Source organism: Salvelinus fontinalis, chromosome 31 (assembly GCF_029448725.1).
Source record: "Salvelinus fontinalis isolate EN_2023a chromosome 31, ASM2944872v1, whole genome shotgun sequence".
NCBI lineage: Eukaryota > Metazoa > Chordata > Actinopteri > Salmoniformes > Salmonidae > Salvelinus > Salvelinus fontinalis.
Window position 1 is genome coordinate 49187902 of NC_074695.1, and position 24539 is coordinate 49212440.

The 24539-nt window shown below is 40.6% G+C and overlaps 1 protein-coding gene across 5 annotated transcripts in view; it reads left to right on the plus strand.

The window, feature by feature from the left end:
• LOC129830456 (dedicator of cytokinesis protein 3-like) overlaps positions 1 to 24539 on the plus strand; it is an 82275-nt gene that overhangs the window by 18887 nt on the left and 38849 nt on the right. For 4 of the 5 annotated variants that reach the window (XM_055893033.1, XM_055893032.1, XM_055893034.1 and 1 more), the window contains exons 7-12: positions 19881 to 19965; positions 21325 to 21366; positions 21673 to 21851; positions 22358 to 22439; positions 22656 to 22716; positions 22835 to 22982. In XM_055893033.1, coding sequence (XP_055749008.1) covers positions 19881 to 19965; positions 21325 to 21366; positions 21673 to 21851; positions 22358 to 22439; positions 22656 to 22716; positions 22835 to 22982 — 597 coding nt within the window. The remainder of the gene's footprint in view (positions 1 to 19880; positions 19966 to 21324; positions 21367 to 21672; positions 21852 to 22357; positions 22440 to 22655; positions 22717 to 22834; positions 22983 to 24539) is intronic. The other variant, XM_055893037.1, reaches the window with a different exon arrangement.

A 24539-nucleotide genomic window follows, 5' to 3' on the forward strand; every position in this document is an offset into this window, starting at 1 on the left:
TGAAGCTGGTTGAGAGAATGCCAAGAGTGTGCAAAGCTGTCATCAGGGCAGCAGGTGGCTACTTTAAAGAATCTAAAATATATTTTGATTTAACAAATTTTTTTGGTCACTACATGATTCCATATGTGTTATTTCATAGTTTTGATGTCTTTACTATTATTCTACAATATAGAAAATAGTAAAAATAAAGAAAAACCCTTGGATGAGTAGGTGTGTCCAAACTTTTGACTTACTGTGTGGCTGAAGTATTCATACCCCTTGACTTATATTCAACATTTTGTTATAGCCTTAATAAAAAAAATATTAAATTGTTGTTTTTCCTCACCCATTTACACACAATATCCCATAATGACAGAGTGAAAAAATGTTTTTATTTTTATTTGAGCACGTTTATTGAATTGAAAATGAAATACAGAAATATCTAATTTCAATTAGTATTCACACCCTTGAATCAATACATGTTAGAATCACCTTTGGCAGCGATAACAGCTGTGAGTCTTTCTGGGTATGCCTCTAAGAGCTTTGCACACCTGGATTGTACAATATTTGCATATTTCTTGTTAAAGATTCATCCAGCTCTGCCAGGTTGGTTGTTGATCATTGCTAGACATCCATTTAAGTCTTGCCATAGATTTTCAAGCCGATTTCAGTCAAAACCGTAACTAAGCCACTCCAGGATATTCAATGTCTTCTTAGTAAGCAACTCCAGTGTATATTTGGCCTTGTGTTTTAGGTTATTGTCCTGCTAAACGATGAATTTGTCTTCCAGTGTCTATTCGAAATGAGACTGAACCAGGTTTTCCAATAGGATTTTGCCTGTGCTTAGCTCTCTTACATTTATTTTTATCCTAAAAAAAACTCCCTAGTCCTTGACGATCACAAGCATACCCATAAAATGATGCGGCCACCACCATGCTTGAAAATATGAGGGGTACTCAGGGATGTGTTATATTGGATTTGCCTCAAACATAATTCTTTGTATTCAGAACATAAGGTGAATTTCTTTGCCACATTTTTTGCAGTTTTACTTTAGTGCCTTATTGCAAACAGGATGCTTGTTTTGGAATATTTGAATTCTATACAGGCGTCCTTCTTTTCACTGTCATTTATGTTAGTCCACAATACTAACTGCAATGTTGTTGATCCATCCTTAGTTTTCTCCTATCACAGCCGTTAAACTCTAACTGTTTTAGTCACGATTGGCCTCATGGAGAAATCTCTGAGCGGTTTCCTTCTTCGTCTCAGACAACTGAGTTAGGAAGGACACCTTTATCTTTGCAGTGACTGGGTTGTACCACAACAAAATGTGGAAAATGTCAAGGGGTGTGAATACTTACTGAAAGCACTGTATATTTATATACAATATAGTGTGTTATTTATGTATGTATATACACTGCTCAAAAAAATAAAGGGAACACTTAAACAACACAATGTAACTCCAAGTCAATCACACTTCTGTGAAATCAAACTGTCCACTTAGGAAGCAACACTGATTGACAATAAATTTCACATGTTGTTGTGCAAATGGAATAGACAAAAGGTGGAAATTATAGGCAATTAGCAAGACACCCCCAATAAAGGAGTGGTTCTGCAGGTGGTGACCACAGACCACTTCTCAGTTCCTATGCTTCCTGGCTGATGTTTTGGTCACTTTTGAATGCTGGCGGTGTTTTCACTCTAGTGGTAGCATGAGACGGAGTCTACAACCCACACAAGTGGCTCAGGTAGTGCAGCTCATCCAGGATGGCACATCAATGCGAGCTGTGGCAAGAAGGTTTGCTGTGTCTGTCAGCGTAGTGTCCAGAGCATGGAGGCGCTACCAGGAGACAGGCCAGTACATCAGGAGACGTGGAGGAGGCCGTAGGAGGTCAACAACCCAGCAGCAGGACTGCTACCTCCGCCTTTGTGCAAGGAGGAGCACTGCCAGAGCCCTGCAAAATGACCTCCAGCAGGCCACAAATGTGCATTTGCTCCTTCAAGTTGGATGGGTTCCGCTGGTGTACAGCAATCTTTAAGCCATATCACAGATTTTCAATTGGATTGAGGTCTGGGCTTTGACTAAGCCATTCCAAGACATTTAAATGTTTCCCCTTAAACCACTCAAGTGTTGCTTTAGCAGTTTGCTTAGGGTCATTGTCCTGCTGGAAGGTGAACCTCCGTCCCAGTCTCAAATCTTTGGAAGACTGAATCAAGTTTCCCTCAAGAATTTCCCTGTATTTAGAGCCATCCATCGTGCCTTCATTTCTGACCAGTTTCCCATTCCCTGCCGATGGAAAAACATCCTCACCGCATGATGCTGCCACCACCATGCTTCACTGTGGGGATGGTGTTCTCGGGTTGATGAGAGGTGTTGGGTTAGCACCAGACAGCATTTTCCTTGATGGCCAAAAAGCTGAGTTTTAGACTCATCTGACCAGAGTACCTTCTTCCATATGTTTGGGGAGTCTCCCACATTTACTTTTGGCAAACACCAAATGTGTTTGCTTATTTTTTTTCTTTAAGCAATGGTTTTGTTCTGGCCACTTCCGTAAAGCCCAGCTCTGTGGATTATACTGCTTAAAGTGGTCTTATGGACAGATACTCCAATCTCCACTGTTGACATTTGCAGCTCCTTCAGGGTTATCTTTGGACTCTTTTCTTGCCTCTTTGATTTAATGCCTTCCTTGCCTGGTCTGAGTTTTGGTAGGCGGCCCTCCCTTGGCAGGTTTGTTGGGGTGCCATATTCTTTCAATTTTTTTAATAATGGATTTAATGGTGCTCTGTGGTATATCAAAGTTTCTGATATTTTTTAATAACCCAATCATGATCTGTACTTCTCCACAACTTTGTCCCTGACCTGTTTGGAGAGCTCATTGGTCTTCATTGTGCATCTTGCTTGGTGGTGTTGCAGACTCTGGGGCCGTTCAGAAGAGGTGTATAAATATACTGAGATCATGTGACAGATCAGTGTCACTTAGATTGCACACAGGTGGACTTTATTTAACTAATTCTGTGATTTATGAAGGTAATTGGTTGCACCAGATCTTATTTAGGGGCTTCATAGCAAAGGGGGTAAACACATATGCACGCACCACTTTTCTGTTTATTAAACATTTTTCAGACTTTTTTGAAACATGTAATTTTTCTAATTTCACTTACGCAAAATAGTCCAAATTGGTTATGTCCAATACATGAAATCCAAATAAAAATCTATTTAAATCACAGGTTGTATTGCAACAAATTAGGAAAAACGCCAAGGGGGATGAATACTTTTTGCAAGGCACTGTACTCTTTCAAGGGTTTTTCTTTATTTGGACTATTTTCTACATTGTAAAATAATACTGAAGACATCAAAACTATGAAATAACACATGGAATCATGTAGTATCCAAAAAAGTGTTAAACAAATCAAAATACATTTTAAATTCTTCATAGTAGCCATCCTTTGCCTTGATGACAGCTTTGCACACTTTGTATTCTCTCAACCATCTTCATCTGGAATGCTTTTCCAACAGTCTTTTAGGAGTTCCCACATACGCTTTGCACTTGTTGGCTGCTTTTCCTTCACTCTGCGGTCCAACTCATTGCAAACCATCTCATTTGGGTTGAGGTCGGGTGATTGTAGAGGCCAGGTCATCTGATGCAGCACTCCACTCTTCTCCTGGGTCAAATAGCCCTTACACAGCCTGGATGTGTGTTGGGTCATTGTCCAAAGGACAGATTTCCACCGGTCTAATGTCCATTGCTCATTTTTCTTGGCCCAAGCAAGTCTATTCTTCTTATTGGTGTCCTTTTAGTAGTGGTTTCTTTGCAGAAATGCGAGCGTGAAGGCCTGATTCACGCAGTCTCCTCTGAACAGTTAATGTTGAGATGTGTCTGTTGCTTGAACTCTGAAGCATTTATTTGGGCTGCAATTTCTGAGGCTGGTAACTCTAATGAACTTATTCTCTGCAGCAGAGGTAACTGGGTCTTCCTTTCCTCATGAGAGCCAGTTTCATCATAGCGCTGGATGGTTTTTGCAACTGTACTTGAATAAACTTTAAAGTTCTTGATATTTTACGGATTGACTGACCTTCATGTCTTAAAGTAATGATGCACCGTCATTTCTCTTTGTTTATTTGAGCTGTTCTTGCCATAATATGGACTTTGTCTTTTACCAAGTAGGGCTATCTTCTTTATACCACCCCTACCTTGTCACAACACAACTGATTGGATCAAACTCATTAAGGTGGAAAGAAATTCCACAAATTAACTTTTAACAAGGCACACCTGTTTATTTAAATGCATTTCAGGTGACTACCACACACAGCTGGTTGAGAGAATGCCAAGAATGTCCAAAGCTGTCATCAAGGCAAAGGGTGGCTACTTTGAAGAATCTAAAATATATTTTGATTTGTTTTGGTTACTACATCATTCAATATGTGTTATTTCATAGTTTTGATGTCTTCACTATTATTGTACAATGTAGAAAATTGTAAAAATAAAGAAAAACCCTTGAATGAGTAGATGTGTCCTAACTTTTGACTGGTAGTGTCATATATATTTTCCAGGTCTCTGACATTGCTCGTTCTGCTACTTCTTAATTTCTTTATTTGTGTGTGTATTGTGTTTTTTTGTTGTTGTTTTTATTTCTGCACGGTATTTCTGGTATTTCTGCACGGTTGGAGCTAGAAACACAAGCTTTTCGTTGCACCTGTAACGTATGTGACCTATAAAATTGGATTATATTTTATTTAGATAAGAAAACACTCCCCTGAGTGTATACATGTTTGAAACACCTTTGGAAGTGATTACAGCTGTGAAGCTTCTTGGGTAAGTCTCTTAGAGCTTTACACACCCATTATCCTTGTTATAAAATCTTCAAGCTCTGTGAAGGTGTTGGGAATGGTGGCTATACAGCAATTTTCAAGTATTGTCATAGATTTTCGAGCAGATTCTAAGTCAACTGTAGATTTGTGGCTGATTTAGATTTGATTTAGATTTTAGAATGGGTGTGTAAATCTCTAAGAGACTTACCCAAGAACCCTCACAGCCACAAATCTACATCGGTTAGCAACTCCAATGTATATTTGCCCTGTTTTTGTCCAGTTGAAAGGTATGTTGTAAAGTAGACTGAAGCAGGTTTTCCTCTAGGATTTTTCCTGTGCTTCGCTCCATCCCGTTTCTTTTTATCCTGAAAACCTCCACTGTCTTTGGCGATTTTAAGCATACCCATACCATGATGCAGCCACCTCCATGCTTTTAAAAGGAGGCAGGTACTCAGTGATTTGTTGTGTTGGATTTGCACCAAACATAAGGTTTCGAATTTAGGCCAAAAAGTGTGTTCCTTTGCTGTGTTTTTTTTGCAGTATTACTTTAGTGCCTTGGTATCTGTTTTGGAGTATTTTTGCTCTGTATATTTGAATTCTTCTTTTCACTCTAACATTCAGGTAATTATTGTGGAGTCACTACAATGTTGCGATATCCCCATTTTTTTCCCCCTCTACCATAACCGCAATTGAACTCTGTAGCTGTTTTAAAACGGACTCATGGTGACCTTCCTGTCCTGCAGCTCAGTTCAGAAGGGCGACTGTATCTTTGGTGGTTTAAAACATCACCCACAGCATAGTTATTAACTTGAGTATGCTTAAAGAGATATTCAGTGTCTGATTTGTTATTGTTACCCATCTAACAATCACTGCCCTTCTTTGATGCTTTTGAAAAGCTCCCTGGTCTTTGTAGTTGAATATGCGCTTGAAATTCAGTACTTGACAAAGCGACCTTACATATGTTATACAGTGCCTTCGGAAAGTTTTCAGACCCTTGACTTTTTCCACATTTTGTTACTTTACAGCCTTAATCTGAAAATAATTAAATAAAACAATTTCCTCAGCAATCTACACACAATAGCCCATAATGACAAAGCGAAAACAGGTTTTGAGGAATGTTAGCAAATGTATTAAAAACAAAAGACACCTTATTTACATAAGTATTCAGACCCTTTGCTATGAGACTCGAAATTGAGCACAGGTGCATCCTGTTTCCATTGAGCATCCTTGAGATGTTTCTACTACTTGATTGGAGTTCACCTGTGGTAAATTCAATTGATTGGACATTATTTGGAGAGGCGCACACTTGTCAATATAAGGTCCCACAGTTGACAGTGCATGTCAGAGCAAAAACCAAGCCATGAGGTTGAAGGAAATTATCCGTAGAGCTTCGAGACAGGATTCTGTCGAGGCACAGATCTAGGGAAGAGTACCATTACATTTCTGCAGAAATGAAGGTACCCAAGAACACACCGGCCTCTATCATTCTTAAATGGAAGAAGTTTGGAACCACCAAGATTCTTCTTCGAGCTGGCTGGTTGGCCAAACTGAGCAGTCGGGGGAGAAGGGCCTTGGTCAGAGAGGTGACGAAGAACACGATGGTCACTCTGACAGAGATCCAGAGTTCCTCTGTGGAGATGGGAGAACCTTCCAGAAGGACAACCGTCTCAGCAGCACACAACCAATTAGGCCTTTATGGTAGAGTGGCCAGACGGAAGCCACTCCTCAGTAAAAGGCACATGACAGCCTGCTTGGAGTTTGCTGAAAGACACCTAAAGACTGTCAGACCATAATAAACAAGATTCTCTGGTCTGATGAAACCAAGATTGAACTCTTTGGCCTGAATGCTAAGTGTCATGTCTAAAGGGAACCTGGCACCATCTCTACGGTGAAGCATGGTGGTGGAAGCATCATGCTATGGGAATGTTTTTCAGCGGCAGGGACTGGGAGACTAGTCGGGATCGAGGGAAAGATGAATGGAGCAAAGTACCTAGATGATAACCTGCTCCAGAGTGCTCAGGACCTCAGACTGGGGCAAAGGTTCACCTTCCAATAAGAAAAGACAATACAGGAGTGGCTTTGGGACAAGTCTCTGAATGTCCTTGAGTGGCCCATCCAGAGCCCGGACTTGAACCTGATCGAACATCTCTGGAGACCTGAAAATAGCTGTGCAGCAATGCTCCACATCCAACCTGACAGAGCTTGAGGATCTGTAGAGAAGAATGGGAGAAACTCCCCAAATACAGGTGTGCCAATCGTGTAGCGTCATACCCAAGAAGACTTGAGGCTGTAATCGCTGCCAAAGGTGCTTCAACAAAGTACTGAGCAACGGGTCTGAATACTTATCTAAATGTGATATTTCCTTTTTTTCGTGAAATATATAAATTAGCAACAACATTTCAACTTTTGCTTTGTCATTATGTGGTATTGTGTGTAGGTTGATGAAGAAAAACAATTTAATCCATTTTAGAATAAGGCTCTAACCTACAAAATGTGGAAAAAGTGAATGATCTGAATACTTTCCAAAGGCACTGTATGTATGGGGGACCGAAGAAGGGGTAGTCATTTAAAAATCATGTCAGCCCCTATTATTTCACACATTGAGTCCATGTAATTTGTGATTTGTTATGCTAAATTTGACCCCTGTCCTAATTTAGTTTAAATGATTAAGTTGTAAAAGTGTAGATTTTTATTTTCATTTTGACATGATGGACAATTTCGTGTGGATCAATGACAAAATAAAAATCACAATTAAATCTATTACAATCCAACATTGTAACGCAACAAAAGAGGGTGAATACTTATGATCCCCACTGTTGTTGGCCCTAAGGGAAATTAAATGGATCCTAGATCATTTTTGCCAGCGCCATGCTCCATACTCCAGTAGCCACCTGTAGAGAGAGATCTGTGGGCTCCGTCCTCATTATCAAAGGAAGAGATTTAGGTGAAAAGGCGGTTGGATCAACTTTGGACTTTTCCCCTAGTCTCAGTGAAATGGATTTTGGTCGACGTTAGTGAACATCATGCTTAGGCCTGAATTCAGTATTGAGTGTGATAGTGAGTGTGATAGTGTTATGGCACACACGTAAATGTGAGCATCAACCTGTCAGATCCTTTTCCAGGGAATTGGCTGTGAATGTTATAAAATAGCTAGATTTTTGTTTAGTTGTGGGTAGTGGTTTCAGCACAGTGTAGAATTAAATGTTAAACAAATCTTTAATAAACTGCATACAACATAAAAATGAACACTGTGGAAAGTTGTATGAATGATAATGAGTTGCCAATGAGTTAATTAAATCAAATAACATTTTATTTGTTACATGCTTTGTGGTAGTAACAAAGTAACATAGTAAAGTAAGGTAACAGTGAATTACTTACGGGTCCTTTTCCAACAATGAATAGTTAAACATAAACGAACAAATCCCAAAAACATTTTTGAAATTGTAACACGAGGAATAAATACACATTGAATAATGAATAACATGTCAAATAAAAAATTGCTTGCCAAAAATGTATTTTCTACTGCCTGTTATATAGGTCACAATCTTTTGAATGAAGTGCCTGCATTATTACAGTTATTATTTGGCAATTGTGGAAATGAATTAAGATATATATGTATATATATATATATATATATATATATATATATATATATATATATATATATATATATATATATATATATATATATGTGTGTGTGTGTATACTTAAAAAAAACTATGTACAGTACAATTGAGACAAAATTGTTGAAAAGCGTAGAAATGCTGTTAGCTGTTAATCTGGTCATGTTCTGTAGGTGGCACTTTGGGACCCATCCTTTGAAAAGGGCAATCTCTCAAAGGCCCTAGGAATGGGATCCATGTGTACAGGGGTGATCTGTCTGTCACAGCTACAACAACCCAACTTGGGATGGGGGAAGGTTTTAGCGGGTGGAATATTGGAGGACAATTGGAGGTTTACTCAGTTGCAGCGACAGTATGCATAACATTTCAAATGTCATGGTACGTGTATGTGTGGACACTCAATCATCATGGTACTTTCAAATGTTAAGTTTACAAACGTATAACTCAAACTCCTCTCATTATGGTCAGTGGTGAAATAAGTTTAGCTAGTTATAGTTGTAATGGCTTAGCAGACAATAACAAAAGACGAACAGTCTTTACCTTGCTGAAAGAGGAATATACACTGAGTGTTCTAAATATTAAGGACAGCTGCTCTTTCCATGACAGACTGACCAGGTGAGTCCAGGTGAAAGCTACAGTATGATCCTTTATTGATGTCACTTGTTAAATCCACTTAAATTAGTGTAGATGAAGGGGAGGAAACAGGTTAAAGAAGGATTTTTAAGATTTGTGACAATTGAGACATGGAAGTGAATAACGAACTGCATCTCAATATTAGGATGGTGTCCTTAATCTTTTGTACACTCAGTGTAATATCTAATGTTTACAAGAAAGTCATTCTACATTTTTAGATTAATTTGTATGGAAAAATAACTGGGGGGGGGGGGGGGACCAAGAACAGATTTGGCTCATTAATCTATACGGTCCAAATAATGATGATGCACGGTTCTTTGAAAATATGTATACTTTTATTGAGTTTTCTTGCAATACACAACTTTTATTATGTGGGAGATTATAATATGGCTAAATTGGAACTAGTAGATTTTTGGAGGCTTAAATACCCTGACCTAGTGAGATATATACATGGTGGAGGCTCAATCAAGTTAGTCATCTTGACTACTTATGTTATTCTTGCTTGCACCACAAGTTTAAAAGTGTTGATAGGGGACAGAATGTGGCCGGACCATCAAATAATTGGCGTACATATTACTCTTACGGAATTTCCACGTGGGCGAGGATATTGGAAATTTGATCAAAGCCTACTGTATGACATAATTTATAACTGACTTTTTCCCTATGTAAAATAAGTACAGATGATCCCCTTATTGTCTGGGACACTTTCAAACGTGTCTTTTAGAGGCCATCCAACACTTCTTTAAAACAAACAATTTAGGTAAAAAGAGTTATCAAAGGAACTAGAGGAACTAACAGTATCAATCAATCAATCAATTTTATTTTATATAGCCCTTCGTACATCAGATAATATCTCGAAGTGCTGTACAGAAACCCAGCCTAAAACCCCAAACAGCTAGAATGCAGGTGTAGAAGCACGGTGGCTAGGAAAAACTCCCTAGAAAGGCCAAAACCTAGGAAGAAACCTAGAGAGGAACCAGGCTATGAGGGGTGGCCAGTCCTCTTCTGGCTGTGCCGGGTGGAGATTATAACAGAACTATGCCAAGATGTTCAAAAATGTTCATAAGTGACAAGCATGGTCAAATAATAATCATGAATAATTTTCAGTTGGCTTTTCATAGCTGATCATTAAGAGTTGAAAAACAACAGGTCTGGGACAGGTGGCGGTTCCATAACCGCAGGCAGAACAGCTGAAACTGGAATAGCAGCAAGGCCAGGCGGACTGGGGACAGCAAGGAGTCACCACGGGCGGCAGTCCCGACGCATGGTCCAGGGCCCAGGTCCTCCGAGAGAAAGAAAGAGAGAAGGAGAAAATTAGAGAGAGCCAAGATTTTCAAAATGTTCATAAATGACAAGCATGGTCAAATAATAATCAGGAATAAATCTCAGTTGGCTTTTCATAGCCGATCATTAAGAGTTGAAAACAGCAGGTCTGGGACAGGTAGGGGTTCCATAACCGCAGGCAGAAGATTGGAAGTAATCTATTCAACGATGGAAGTAATGAAAACTGTTCCACAGAATAAGGAAAAACAGAAAGAACTGGAGGAACTTATTCAAGAAAGATCTAGTGTAATATATTCTAAAAATAAAGTAAACTGGATGAAATATGGGGAAATAAATGCCCCCCCCCAAATGTTTTGCAATGCTATCAAAAAGTATTTACAAAACTTGTTACAAATGATGGAGTTATCCTTGATTCACCAAACTAGATTTTGAAAGAGGAAGAGAATATATAGTGTTCAACTCTATTTTTTATATCTGATAAAACCAACTACAACATGGAAGCTGGTTCTCCTGATGATGCTGTTTGAATGATTGGTTGTTCTGTACTTTAAGCATATGTTTTCATTTCAGTCTCCTCCTCCACTAACTGAAGTTAATTGTAATTATAATTGTTTTTTATTAGTAATGTAAAATTAACAGCTGTACAGAGACTTATGTGAAGGACAAATTGCAGAGGAGGAACTTCTTAATGTAATTAAAGCCTTTACGTCCTGGTGTGGATGGCATACCAGTTGAGGTATATAAAGCCCTTTTCAATGTACTCAGATGTCCCTTATTAGCATGTTGTAGCCACTCCTATAAAAATGGTAGACTCAGATACTAAGCGAGAAGGTCTGATTTCACTATTACTGAAACAGGACCCAGGTGGTAAATTTAAAGATCCAGCCCACCTAAAAAAATTGGAGGACCCTTGCACTTTAGCTAAAATTCTAGCAAAATTCATAGCACATAGAATTAAAAAGTTATTGTTGTTATTATTCATCCTAATCAGACAGGTTTTTTACGTTAATACATTGGAGATAATTTAAGTACTGGAAACAATAGAAGTCTTTGAAAATTTTTGGAAACCATGTCTGGTATTCATATCTGATTTTGAAAAGGCCTTTTGATGAAGTATGACAAATTTATATATAAATGCTTGGACTATTCTAATTTTAAAGAATATCTTATACAGTTGGTCAAAGTTATGTATAGTAACCCCAAGTTTAAAATTGTAAATAATGGCTACTTCTCAGAAATTATTAAACTGTAAAGAGAAAAACAGGGTTGTCCACTATCGGCATATCTATTTATTTTAGCCATTGGAATATTAAAATCAGATCCAACACTCTCAAGTGGCTAGAAATCCAGGGCTTAAAAATAAAGTTGTCGTTGTAAACTGACGACTCTTGTTTTGAATCCACAATTTGGATCCCTGCACAGCTTCAGAGGATATAGATACTTTTTCTAACCTCTCTTAATTACAACCGTGTACCATATGTGACCGACCGGCTCGATTCGGTCTTATGTAGCAAAATTTGAAATTGTCATGTCTGCTCCTCAAGTCTGGCGCTCGTTGTCGGCTGTTGTCTAATCATGACGCACACCTGCCACCATCGTTACGTGCACCTGCGCCTCATGACATTCACCTGGACTCCATCACTTTCTTGATTACCTCCCCTATATGTCACTCCCCTTGGTTCTTTCCTCAGGTGTTATTGATTTCATATCTGTACGCTGTTCATATTTCCTCGTTTTGTACCATGTTTTATTTTTTTATTCAACGATTCACTCCCTGTACTTGCTTCCCGACTCCCAGTGTACACATGACATACATTGTTTTTTACATTGGCTAAAAGTAGAGACTCAGAGCTAGAAAATGGTATATCATACGCTACAGTTGTCTACACTCATTCAGCATTGTTCACACCCTTTTAAGCTTTAGCCCCACCCATCTCTTTAAGGATTCACATGTGAGGCTATGTACTAAACAACCAAAGATTTCAAGACTAAAGGCTGGTTTATACTGTGGGTGTGTTCGTAAGTGCCAGAGTGTGCTCTGGAAGTTTGTAAACTCTAAGCGTTGTCAGATTAAAAATGGCCAAATTCAGAGCGTTTTGCTTTCAGAGCGCACACGGGATGCTCTGGCCGAAAAGTAGGGTTGATCCGAGCTTGATTGCTTACCGGCTAACGTTGGCTAGACACAAATGAGAAAAAACTCCCCTTGACCATTTTACATGACCTAGCAGAGCTGGTTAGGCTGTTTTTATGTTATCCAGAGCGTTGGTGACTGCAACTGTGCTGCTGGCAACAATTGAATTTAAAAAATTTGCCAACGTTTACTCATTTTCAACAGATGCTGAGCGTTTGTACATTTGTCAGTTATTCTGCACATTGAGACGAGGGTGCTCTGAAATCTGAGTAGATAGCCAGAGTGAATTTACCAGTCTTTTGTTTAGACATGTAGCGAGCTATCTTAACAATTAACCATAATCCCAGCTAACCAACCAGGTTCAATGTTAGCTAGCTAACATTAGGCTATTACTAGCAATGCAAATGGCTATGAGATACGAATAGTATTACTACCCAGATCATACATGTACCATTATCTAGCTAGCCAGCCACTTTAACTTGAAAGGAAAACGACTTTCTGATAAAATTAGAAATGTGTAACATCTGAAAATGTAGCTAGCTAGACTCTTACCTGTATACATGGATGTACGCTTCTCCCTCTTTCACGGATGCCATGGTTGCCCTTAGTTTGAAGATATAATCCAGAGACAGGTTTTTTATACAACAGCCTTCTCTTTTCAACTCCTTCTGCATATTTGCAATCAAACGCCAGAATTTTCTTCATCTCCTTAGCTATCATACTCTAGTTCCACTGAATTCAAAACTCGGGTCCTCCAGAAAGTGGAGAGCAAAACTTGTGCAGTTCTACTATGAGATATCTTTTTTTTTTTAAAGCAGTGTTAGAAAGGATTACCTACACATACTGACCAGCTCATTATAGACAGAAGCTTGCTACATGGCAGAACAATCCGAACTCTCGGCAAGTCCAGCCCAGTCATTATCTCAGCCAATCATGGCTAGTAGGAAGGTTGCTGACTTTTTCCATGGCTAAACCAACTGGGCTCGTAATTTTAAATGTTTTATTTGTATTTACAGATGGCATACAAGTCTGTTATTAACGCACATGAAAGGTCACATGTTCCAGAAGGCATTTAGATAAAATATGTTCACGATCAAATGGCGCTCCCTTGAAGTAGTGACCCGAGTCACGTATTACATATTGGATTGCAAAAAAAATACTTTTACATTACAATGTAGTTTACCAATAAATCGGTCTGACGGTGAAGTGTACATACTCGTTATTCATGTCCTGAAATAAATACATTTTCACTACAATACATTTTAATAGAAAGTTAGCAAAAGTCTTGCTACCATGGAAAACAAAATACCTGTCTATTTGTAGAAAAATCACCCTGATTTTAATTATTTAGTCATATTCCTATTTACTGATGGCCATTTCTAAACCGGGGGGAAAAAGTATTATATGGGCAAAGAAGATTCCACTTCGTTTGGAATGGAAAGCCAGACAAAATTTAACGGGCCTATTTAGATAATAATATGAATTTGGAGGGCTACAATTATTAAATATTAAAGCATTGAACCTCTCACTAAAGGCTTCATTCATACAAAACTTTTATTTAAATTCAAACTCGTTCTCCAACACATTAAGAATGGCTCAGCCCATGAAAAAAAAAAATGCCTCTTTCCTTTTATTCAGATTATAAACTCTCACTTTCGGTTATTTGAAAATGATATAATCTCCAAAATATTGCTATTTTAAAACAAGAGTTTGGAGTCTGGCTAGAATTTCAGTTTAATCCACCAGAAAATAATAATATTACAACAAATATTCTTGTTAAACTCAAATATACTAATTGATAAAAAACTAACATTATAATAATAATCTTTGTTAATGTCACACATGCAGCTAACAAAAGTATATGGAAACGTCTGCTCTATCCAAAATTACAACCAACTGATTGAGGCATTACACCACAAATGGAGGAGGAAAGTGGAAGGCGAAGAAGCTAAGGAACGTATCTGTCGGCCCTTTTATTATAGACCAAAATTGGTTGAGAAATGTTTGATAAATAAAAAAGTTGAAGCACCTTTGGCAGCCTCGGGTCTTCTTGGGTATAACACTACAAGCTTGGCACACCTGTATTTGGGGAGTTTCTCCCATTCTTCTCTGCAGATCATCAAGCTTTGTCAGGTTGGATGGGGAGTGTCGCTGCACAGCTATTTTCAGGTATCTCCAGAGATGTTCGAAAGGGTTCAAGTCCAGGCTCTGGCTGGGCAACTCAAGGACATTGAGACTCCTGCGTTGTCTTGGCTGTGTGCTTAGTGTCGTTGTCCTGTTGGAAGCTGAACCTTTGCCCCAGTCAGAAGTCCTGAGCGCTCTGGAGCAGATTTTCATCAAGAATGTCTCCGTACTTTGCTCCGTTCATCTTCCCCTAGATCCTGACTAGTTTCCAAGTCCCTGCCACTGAAAAACATCCCCATAGCATGATGCTGCCACCATCATGCTCCACCATAGGGATGGCGCAAGGTTTCCTCCAGACGTGACACTTTGCATTCAGGTCAAAGAGTACAATCTTGGTTTCATCAGACCAGAGTATCTTGTTTTTCATAGGCTGAGAGTCCTTTAGGTCCAAGCGGGCTGTTATGTGCCTTTTACTGAGGAGTGGCTTTCGTCTGGCCACTCTACCATAAAGGCCTGATTGGAGTGTTGCAGAGATGGTTGTCCTTCTGGAACATTCTCCCATCTCCACAGAGGAACTCTGGAGCTCTGTCAGAGTGACCATAGGGTTCTTGGGCTCCTCCCTGACTAAGGTCCTTCTCCCCCAATTGCTCAGTTTGGCTGGGCGGCCAGCTCTAGGAAGAGTCTTGGTGGTTCCAAACTTCTTCCATTTAAGAATGATGACGGCCACTGTGTTCTTAGGGACCTTCATTGCTGAAGAAATGTTTTGGTGCCCTTCCCCACATCTGTGCCTCGACACAATCCTGTCTCGGCGCTTTACTGAGAATTCCTTCGATCTCATAGCTTGGTTTTTGCTCTGGTATGCACTCAACTGTATGACCTAATACAGACAGGGTTGTGCCTTTCCAAATCATGTCCAATCGATTTGAAGAAACATCTCAAGGATGTTCAATGGAAACCGAGTGCAACCATCCCTGTTCTGCAGATTTAGCTGCGAAGAGGTGGAATCATTAGATCACTTGTTTTGGTACTGCACATACTGCATGTAGCTTGTTTTTGGTTGCAGGCTCAGGAATGGCTGAAAAAGCACAACATTTACCTAAAGCTTGTGGTTGCCTATCCTCACCGCCAGGGGGTGGCCATTCAGGAAGTCCAAGATCCAGTTGCAGAGTACGGTCTTCAGTCCCAGGGTCCTGAACTTTGTGATGAGCCTGGAAAGGACTGTGTGTTGAATGCTGAGCTGTAGTCAACGAAGAGCATTATTTCACAGGTACAGTTGAAGTCGGAAGTTTACATTAACTCGTTTTTCAACCACTCCACAAATTTCTTGTAGACAAACTATAGTTTTGGCAAGTAGGTTAGGATATCTACTTTGTGCATGATACAAGTCATTTTTCCAACAATTGTTTACAGGCAGATTATTTCACATATAATTCACTATCACAATTCCACTGGGTCAGAAGTTTACATACTCTAAGTTGATTGTGCCTTTAAACAGCTTGGAAAATTCTAGAAAATGATGTCATGGCTTTAGAAGCTTCTGATAGGCTAATTGACATCATCTGAGTCAATTGGAGGTGTACCTGTGGATGTATTTCAAGGCTTACCTTCAAACTCAGTGCCCCTTTACTTGACATCATGGGAAAATCAATAGAAATCAGCCAAGACCTCAGAAAAATAATTGTAGACCTCCACAAGTCTGGTTCATCTTTGGGTGCAATTTCCAAACGCCTGAAGGTACCACGTTCATCTGTACAAACAATAGTACGCAAGTATAAACACCATGGGACCACGCAGCTGTCATACCACTCAGGAAGGAGACGCGTTCTGTCTCCTAGAGATTAACGTACTTTGGTGTGAAAAGTGAAAAGCAATCCCAGAACAGCAGCAAAGGACCTTGTGAAGATGCTGGAGGAAACGGGTACAAAAGTATCTATATGCACAGTAAAACGAGTCCTATATCAACATGACCTGAAAGGTCACTCAGCATGAACGAAGCCACTGCTCCAAAACCGCCATAAAAAAGCCACACTACAGTTTGCAACTGCACATGGGGACAAAGATCGTACTTTTTGGAGAAATGTCCTCTTGTCTGATGAAACAAAAATTGAACTGCTTGGCCATAATAACCATCGTTATGTTAAGAGCAGAAAGGGGGAGACTTGCAAGCTGAAGAACACCATCCCAACCATGAAGCATGGGAGTGGCAGCATCATGTTGTGGGGGTGCTTTGCTGCAGGAGGGACTGGTGCACTTCACAAAATAGATGGCATCATGAGGTAGGGAAATGATGTGGATATATTGAACCAACATCTCAAGACATCAGTCAGGAAGTTAAAGCTTAGTCGCAAATGGGTCTTCCAAATGGACAATGACCCTGAGCATACTTCCAAAGTTGTGGCAAAATGGCTTAAGGACAACAAAGTCAAGGTATTGGAGTGGCCATCACAATGCTCCGACCTCAATCCTATAGAAAATGTGTGGGCAGAACTGAAAAAGCGTGTGCGAGCCAGGAGGCCTACAACCTGACTCAGTTACACCAGCTCTGTCAGGAGGAATGGGCCAAAATCCACCCAACTTATTGTGGGAAGCCTGTGAGAGGCTATCCGAAGCATTTGCCCCATGTTAAATCATTTAAAGACAATGCTTCCAAATACTAATTGAGTGTATGTAAACTTCTGACCCACTGGGAATGTGATGAAAGAAATAAAAGTGGAACTAAATCATTCTCTCTACTATTATTAGTAGTGGTCATCCTAACTGACCTAAGACACATTTTTACTAGGATTAAATGTCAGGAATTGTGAAAAACTGAGTTTAAATGTATTTGGCTAAGGTGTATATAAACTTCCGACTTTAACTCTATTCCTTTTGTCCAGGTGGGTGAGGGCAGTGTGGAGTGCAACAGAGATTGCGTCATCTGTGGCTCTGTTGGGGCGGTATGCGAATTGGAGTGGGGCGATAATGGTGTTGGTATGAGCCAGAGTGATAAGCATTTCAGGGCTATAGATGTGAGTGCTACAGGCTTGAAACAAGTTGATATTACAGACCGGGTCAGGCATAGGAGAATACATGTGCCAGCTGTTCAGTGCATGCTCTCAGTATGTGTCATAGTATTCCGTCTGGCCTTGCGAATGTTAACCCGTTTAAAGGTTTTACTCGCATCGCCTACGGAGAGCGAGGTCATACAGTTGGCACCTGAGCAATGGAGAAAATGGAGCAGCTGCATCCCCACATTTTTACCAGAAAAGTGTCATGATCCATTGGAAAATTTGACATTTTCAATGATTAGTAATGTTTTGAGCTAGTCTGTATTAAGATGGATATGTCAGCTTTATTTATTATATCATTAACAGATTGCATTTAGCACCCCCTCAAGATTAATGGTTTTTCCCACTTGAATTTTTTTTTGTCTCCCTCCTGCATGCCATTTTTTTGGTTCAGCTAGAAAGCAGTAGTTGCACCACTGGTGTTTTAAAATCCAAAGGCACCTGCAGGCATTTAACAGCACTGTGCATTGTTGTCATATATTTTCCCAACATCAATCGGTTAATCCTTAAGTCTATTGACGCCCCCGTGCATCAATCTAATTAACATAATATTCAAATCCCCATGAAAATCCTTCAGTTTTTAAGCTTGAGATATATATAAATATTTTTTTTTGCATAGGCAGCGACTCAATCCACCACATACCCCTATGTCAGCCTGTCACGTCTGCAGTGGAAAGTGGCAGAGTTACAGCGCTGTTTGTCAGACCAGGAAACAGCCCGCAAATCAGGTTGTAGAGCAAAATGGAGGACATTGTGTTTGTGAGTCTCCCCTTTCCACAGTGGGGTTAAATTAGTTTTGTAGCCCAAACAGTTCAGATGCTACAGACAGAAGTTGGCAGATGAGTCCCGAGGGGCTTGTGGGGGTTGAAGAGCAAAACGGTGAACACCATGGTGCTCCTGATAGTCTCGTCTTTCAATAGAGTGGCCATATTAGTCAGTAGGCCAAACCATTCAGATACTACAGACGTTTTCTTGAGAAGACAGATTTCAGGATGTCTCCTTGTCTTACAAACAGCGCTGTAGCTCTGTCACTTTCCACCGCAGATGTAATGGATTGAGATGCGGCCCATGCAACAAAAAAAAAAAAAGATTTTGACAGGAATACTTTTTATTATGTTAATTATATTATGGACTCTTAAGGATTTAGGGCTATGGGGGTATGTGGTGGATTTAATTGGGGGTGGGACTTTCAGGGAAGGGAGTAGATTAGTTATCTAGTCATTAAACATATTTTCAATGTAATATGTTGTGGCAAATCCTATATCAATCAAATTTCAATCTAACGTATTTATAAAGCCCTTTTTTCATCAGCAGATGTCACAAAGTGCAATACAGAAACCCAGCCTAAAACCCCAAACAGCAAGCAATGCAGATGTAGAAGCACTTTGAAAGGCAGGAACCTAGAGAGGAACCAGGCTCTGAGTGGTGGCCAGTCTTCTTCTAGCTGTGCCGGGTGGAGATTATACACATTGCCATTAAGGCCAGATTTTTCTTCAAAAAGTTCAAATAGTTGTGTACTGTTCATAAATTGGATTCCCCTGTGAAGAAACAGTGTAAAATTGCAGGAGATTGTTTTTCTGCAATTCCTAAAAATATGAACAAATCATTTTATCAACAAAATAATTGCAAAAAAATACACCCCCCACTTTCAGACAAAGCCAGGCGCTCATGCTCTCGCAAGTATAAAAGGCACTTAGCTCTTGTTCAAACCCTGCTTACAAAAGGGCTATTTTGGAATTTTGGCAATGAAGCACGAGAGCCAGATGAACGAGAGCCCGATGAACTCATGGATACCATTAAGCCTCTGCATCCAGTATGAAGGACGTTAGATGTAGTTTCGCCAGCCAATGCTAACTTGAGTTGATGCAATGACTGGAGGTGCGCTAACGCAAGTTAGCAATTGCACTAACTCTAGTTAGCAACTTCCTTCAAACTGCACGCAGAGACATCAACATAGTATCAATGAGTTAATCTCATAGATAAAGGGCTTTTATTTAGCAAAAATCCCGAAGTATCCCTTTAATAATAGCTGTCTGAACAAGACCTAAATGCCTTCTATGCTTGCTTAGAAGAGTATTTAAGATATATAAGGGGTATTATTATTTTTTTTTTAGATAAGAGGAAATGCTTTTTGTGTGTTCTTGGATGGTTAATGTTATTATTTGTTGCCTCTCTCTCTCTCTCTCTCTCTCTCTCTTCCTCTCTCTTCCTCTCTCTTCCTCTCTCTCTCCTCTCTCTCTCCCAAAAAATAGGCACCTTGGCTTGGACCTTGTTCCTAGAAAGGAGTTTGAAATGGTGGATCCGGATCATATCAGTGCATCTGAACTCTACAAAATGGTATGGTCAACATGGGGAGGTATTAATGTTGCATTCTTTACATGGCCATTCTATATGGGTGTTATGTGTGAATGCAAATCTATACACATCATTTCCTCTATCAAACCCCTGGGAAATAAGAGAACAGTGACCCTTAAGATGTGCATTATTATAATGTGTTTATTAATTTAATATTATTATACATTCTTCCTTTGTGTGATATTTTAAAATACGAAGTGTGTGTGTCGTGAATTACTGTATTTTTTTTGGTATTTACTGACAAGTGTGTTTTATGCAAATGTATGTTGGAATCTGTGTATGTGTGCTGTATGATTTGTGTTTGTCTGCCTTGTGCACTTGTGAATGTATGTGTCTTGTATGCATTTTCTTAGTAAGGGTTTTTGTGCGTTGGTGCGTGTGGCACAACTCTGCTTTTGTGGATCAAGCCAGTTCATCCCCCCTACTCTTTAAGCCCACATTTCTGCCATATTGAGAGTGTCCCTCTACAAGCGCACACATGACCAAAATGTGAACGTTAACTATATGCACTGTGACAACCCTGTGAGAGGCTTTGAAAAAACAATCGTTTTGGTTATTGTAATTTACATACTACAGTCTGGGTTATGTAAACTAACCACAATTCTATAAATAAGTTATATCCCAAATGTGCTCTTGGAATTTGGAATAAGCTGTAGTAACGTATTAGGGAGTTGTAAGCTAAGTGTACACCCCCAGTAAAAGGCGATTAGAATTACTCAGCCAGATCCAGAATTGGGAAAGTGTAATCACTGCTCAGACGTAGATGTCATGTTTTGGGGGAGGCCGTCTTGGAAACAGGAGACACAGTCTTGACCAATAGTGGAGGGTCAATATGCTGGTCTAATACCGTCTCCATCTGCCCCGCAGTCGCCTTTCATTCCTGTGCCATTTTTATCGGCTTTGCAGGCAGATTGTTAGTGCATTAAGTGCTCGGTCCAGAAACAACAGTGTGGTTCGTCCCTGCCAAAAGCCTCCTCACTAGGTAGATGAAAGTGAGCTTGTTTTTGGCAGGGCACACAGGCCTTGGCACCTCTTCAGGTAGGAGTAAAAGAGATCTCTTAGTTTGCAGAGCAGAGAGGTTTGTGTGTGTGGGAGATATGTGCTATGTCCTCTCCTCTGCTCATGTTTTGCCTCATGTGGGCTTATTTTAGGTATACTGCTCACTAAAGCAACCTCTAGGCAAAATTGGTGGGCGCCTTTTTATCAGAATTCATGCCTCTATTGCACAGTACTATACAACAGGTGTGGACTCTTTGTGAGGAATTAGTGTATTGATCATGAGTAAGAATATAATAGAATGGTTGACTAAACTAAAATCACACTCCTCTATGTACCCCACAGCATGCATCCAGCAGACACTGTGGCCAGCCAAGCACAAACCAGGTATGAACTCAATAAAATCTGCTATGCAGTAGCTAGATAATGTGTGGAGACACTATATGCATGAGAACTAATTTGACACGGCACTTTACTGACAAAAACCCATGCCACCATTTTGAATGATCACAATAACCATCAACCCTATCACAAACTCAACACAAATCCATTCCATGTGAACGATCACCTAGCTGACAAAACGCATCCGCGAACATGTCTACCACACCGTGACAACCTTCAAAGGGTAGATAGACGTAGCATGTGTGCGGTGCAGTCAGAGCTTTGCCCCTCAGTAAGGACCTGTCTTGTTAGTGTTCGTCGTCCGATCGTTCTCAGGGCGACAGCGTGCGTCAGCGCCATGGAGACGGTTGCCGTGTTCCGGTGCAGCACCACCTCTTCATCAACCTGAAGAGTTTCACCTACAACGCCATCAGCGAGGAGGCAGACGTCTTCTTCTCCCTCTACGACACCCGTGACAACAAACAGATCAGGTAGATGCACAGGCAGCACTAAATAAGCGCACACAGGACACATGAACACAAACTCTACGGGCACATGTGCAAAAGCAAGCGGGTCAGTTACTTGAGAGGGAGCCACAGGACATCTTATTTTACTTCTACGGTACATGTGACAATGAGCAGAACAGGTGCTGGAGGGAGGGCTGCATTACACACACAGCAAACATACAGGACGGGGACACACAGAACTCGTACACACACAGGGCATGCACATGCAGAACACACACACACACTCAAACAACCCAAGTCGAGCAGGTGCCAGAGGGCATAGCAGACACACACCACACCCACAACATGTCACCCTTACTCAGCGCAAGGCCTTTCCCTCGTGTGACCCATTTACACCCCAGACAGCACCACATTGTAAAGCTCAAGGTTTCTTACACTTGCAAAATAGAATGATCTCAATGGGACTACTTGGTTAAATGAAAAACAATGTGCCTTGATTCATGTACTGTCAAATATGTCTTCCTCCTCAGTGAGAAGTTTATGGTGAGACTGAACAAAAATGGAGGGCCAAAGAACCCAGAGAAGGTGGACCGTCTGTGTGCTCTCTTCACGGTAACTCTCCGCTCTCCACCCTTAGGATGATGGCTCATAGGATTTTAGCTTAGATGAGCTATTCTTAGATAGGTTATTCAACAGCAACCACGGTAAAAACAGCAACAAATGTAAGTAAATAATGTGTTGTGTACGTAAACACATGCCTCACGTCAATGTACTTTGAATATGCGACGGTATTTTCTGGTTAATAGTGGGTTTATGTTTTATTTTTAGGATCTGAGCAGTAAAGACCTGAAGAGAGACCTGTACATTGTAGCACATGTCATACGAACGGGTACGCTTATGTGAGATGGAGAAACAGAAACATCACAGTGTTCATTCCAGGAGACCTTGGAACGTAAGCACCCCTCATATAGAGCTAATGCTTTGTTTTTGATGTTCGTTGTCTCCAGGTCGTATGTTGTTGAATGACTCAAAGAAGGGTCCGCCCCACGTGCAGTACAGGAGACCGTACGGCTGTGCTGCTCTGGCCATGAGTGACGTGTTCCACACCATCACTGACCTCAAAGAGGAGAAGGACTTTGTGCTCAAAGTTTACACGTGAGTCACTGTCTGATCCTGACTCGCCTTCTACATTTCAGTCATTTATCTGATCCACAGCGACTTCCAATGTATTTATTTATTCGACAGGGGGCAACGCACGTGAACTAACATTCAAAATAAAGTTTTTCAAAATTCTTTAACTGCTTTTTTTGCTGATACCGCACACTATAACTGAACACTGTAGTGTGTCATCAGCCTTTCACAAAGATATCTCTGTTAAAATGACAGAAGAATGATCTCTGGAGACAACGCCATTGGCTGTCATTCTGCTGTTTTTACCGAGGCATGAATGTTCAACCAATGTTGTGTGAATGTCCCCTACCAAGCGCTTGACTGTTTTGATGTGTTGTGCACTTGGACCAGAATAATAATGAAGTGTCCTTTGGAAAATCGATATCTGCTCAACCAGGGCCTAAGATTGTGCTCCTGGTGTGATGTGAATCTGGCTCCCTCTGTTAGGCACCACTCAAGAGACACTCCTGTACCCCCGCCAAGCAATGAAGAGATTAGAGAGGCAGAGAGACAGGAAGACTGAAAGGCAGAGAGAAAGAGAGAGAATGTGTGTGTATGAGAGCATGATGGAGATGACACTTAGACAAATGAACAAAGTTGGAGGGCAAAGTTTGAGGAGGAGTAGAAGGGGAAAATAACACCGAACGAAGCATTCTGACTCAGCGACTCAACAGATAGCGATAGCACATCTCTCACTGTATGTCCTCCTTCTTTCTTCCTCCATCTCTGTCATTTTCAGGGGCCTGTATCATGTGTGTTGGATGTGGCCTAGCCCGACACTACTGATTCCTACTGTGGCACTGATGCTCTTTTCAATGCCCTTTCCCCCAACATTCACTACAGGGCCAAATGTATGTGGACACCTGCTCGTCAAACATCTCATTCCAAAATCACGGGCATTCATATGGAGTTGGTCCCCACTTTGCCTGCTATAACAGCCTACACTCTTCTTTCCACTAGATGTTGGAACTTTGCGGCGGGGACTTGCTTCCGTTCAGCCACAAGAGCATTAGTGAGGTCGAGCATTGATGTTGGGCGATTATACCTGGCTCGCAGTCGGTGTTCCAATTCATCCCAAAGGTGTTCGATGGGTTGAGGTCAGGGCTCTGTGCAGGCCAGTCAAGTTCTTCCACACCAATCTCGACATACAATTTCTGTATGGTCCTCGCTTTGTGCACGGGGGCATTGTCATGCTGAAATAGGAAAGGGCCTTCCCCAAACTGTTGCCACAAAGTTGGAAGCACAGTATTATCTACAATGTCATTGTAGCTTTAAGATTTCCTTTCACTGCAACTAAGGTGCCTAGCCCGAACCATGAAAAACAGCCCCAGACCATTATTCCTCCTTCATCAAACTTTACAGTTGGCACTATGCATTGGGGCAGGTAGTGTTCTCCTGGCATCAAACCCAGATTCGTAAGTCGGACTGCCAGATGGTGAAGCGTGTTTAATCACTCCAGAGAATGTGTTTCCACTGCTCCAGAGTCCAATGATGGCGAGCTTTACACCACTCCAGCAAACGCTTGGCATTGCGCATGGGGAT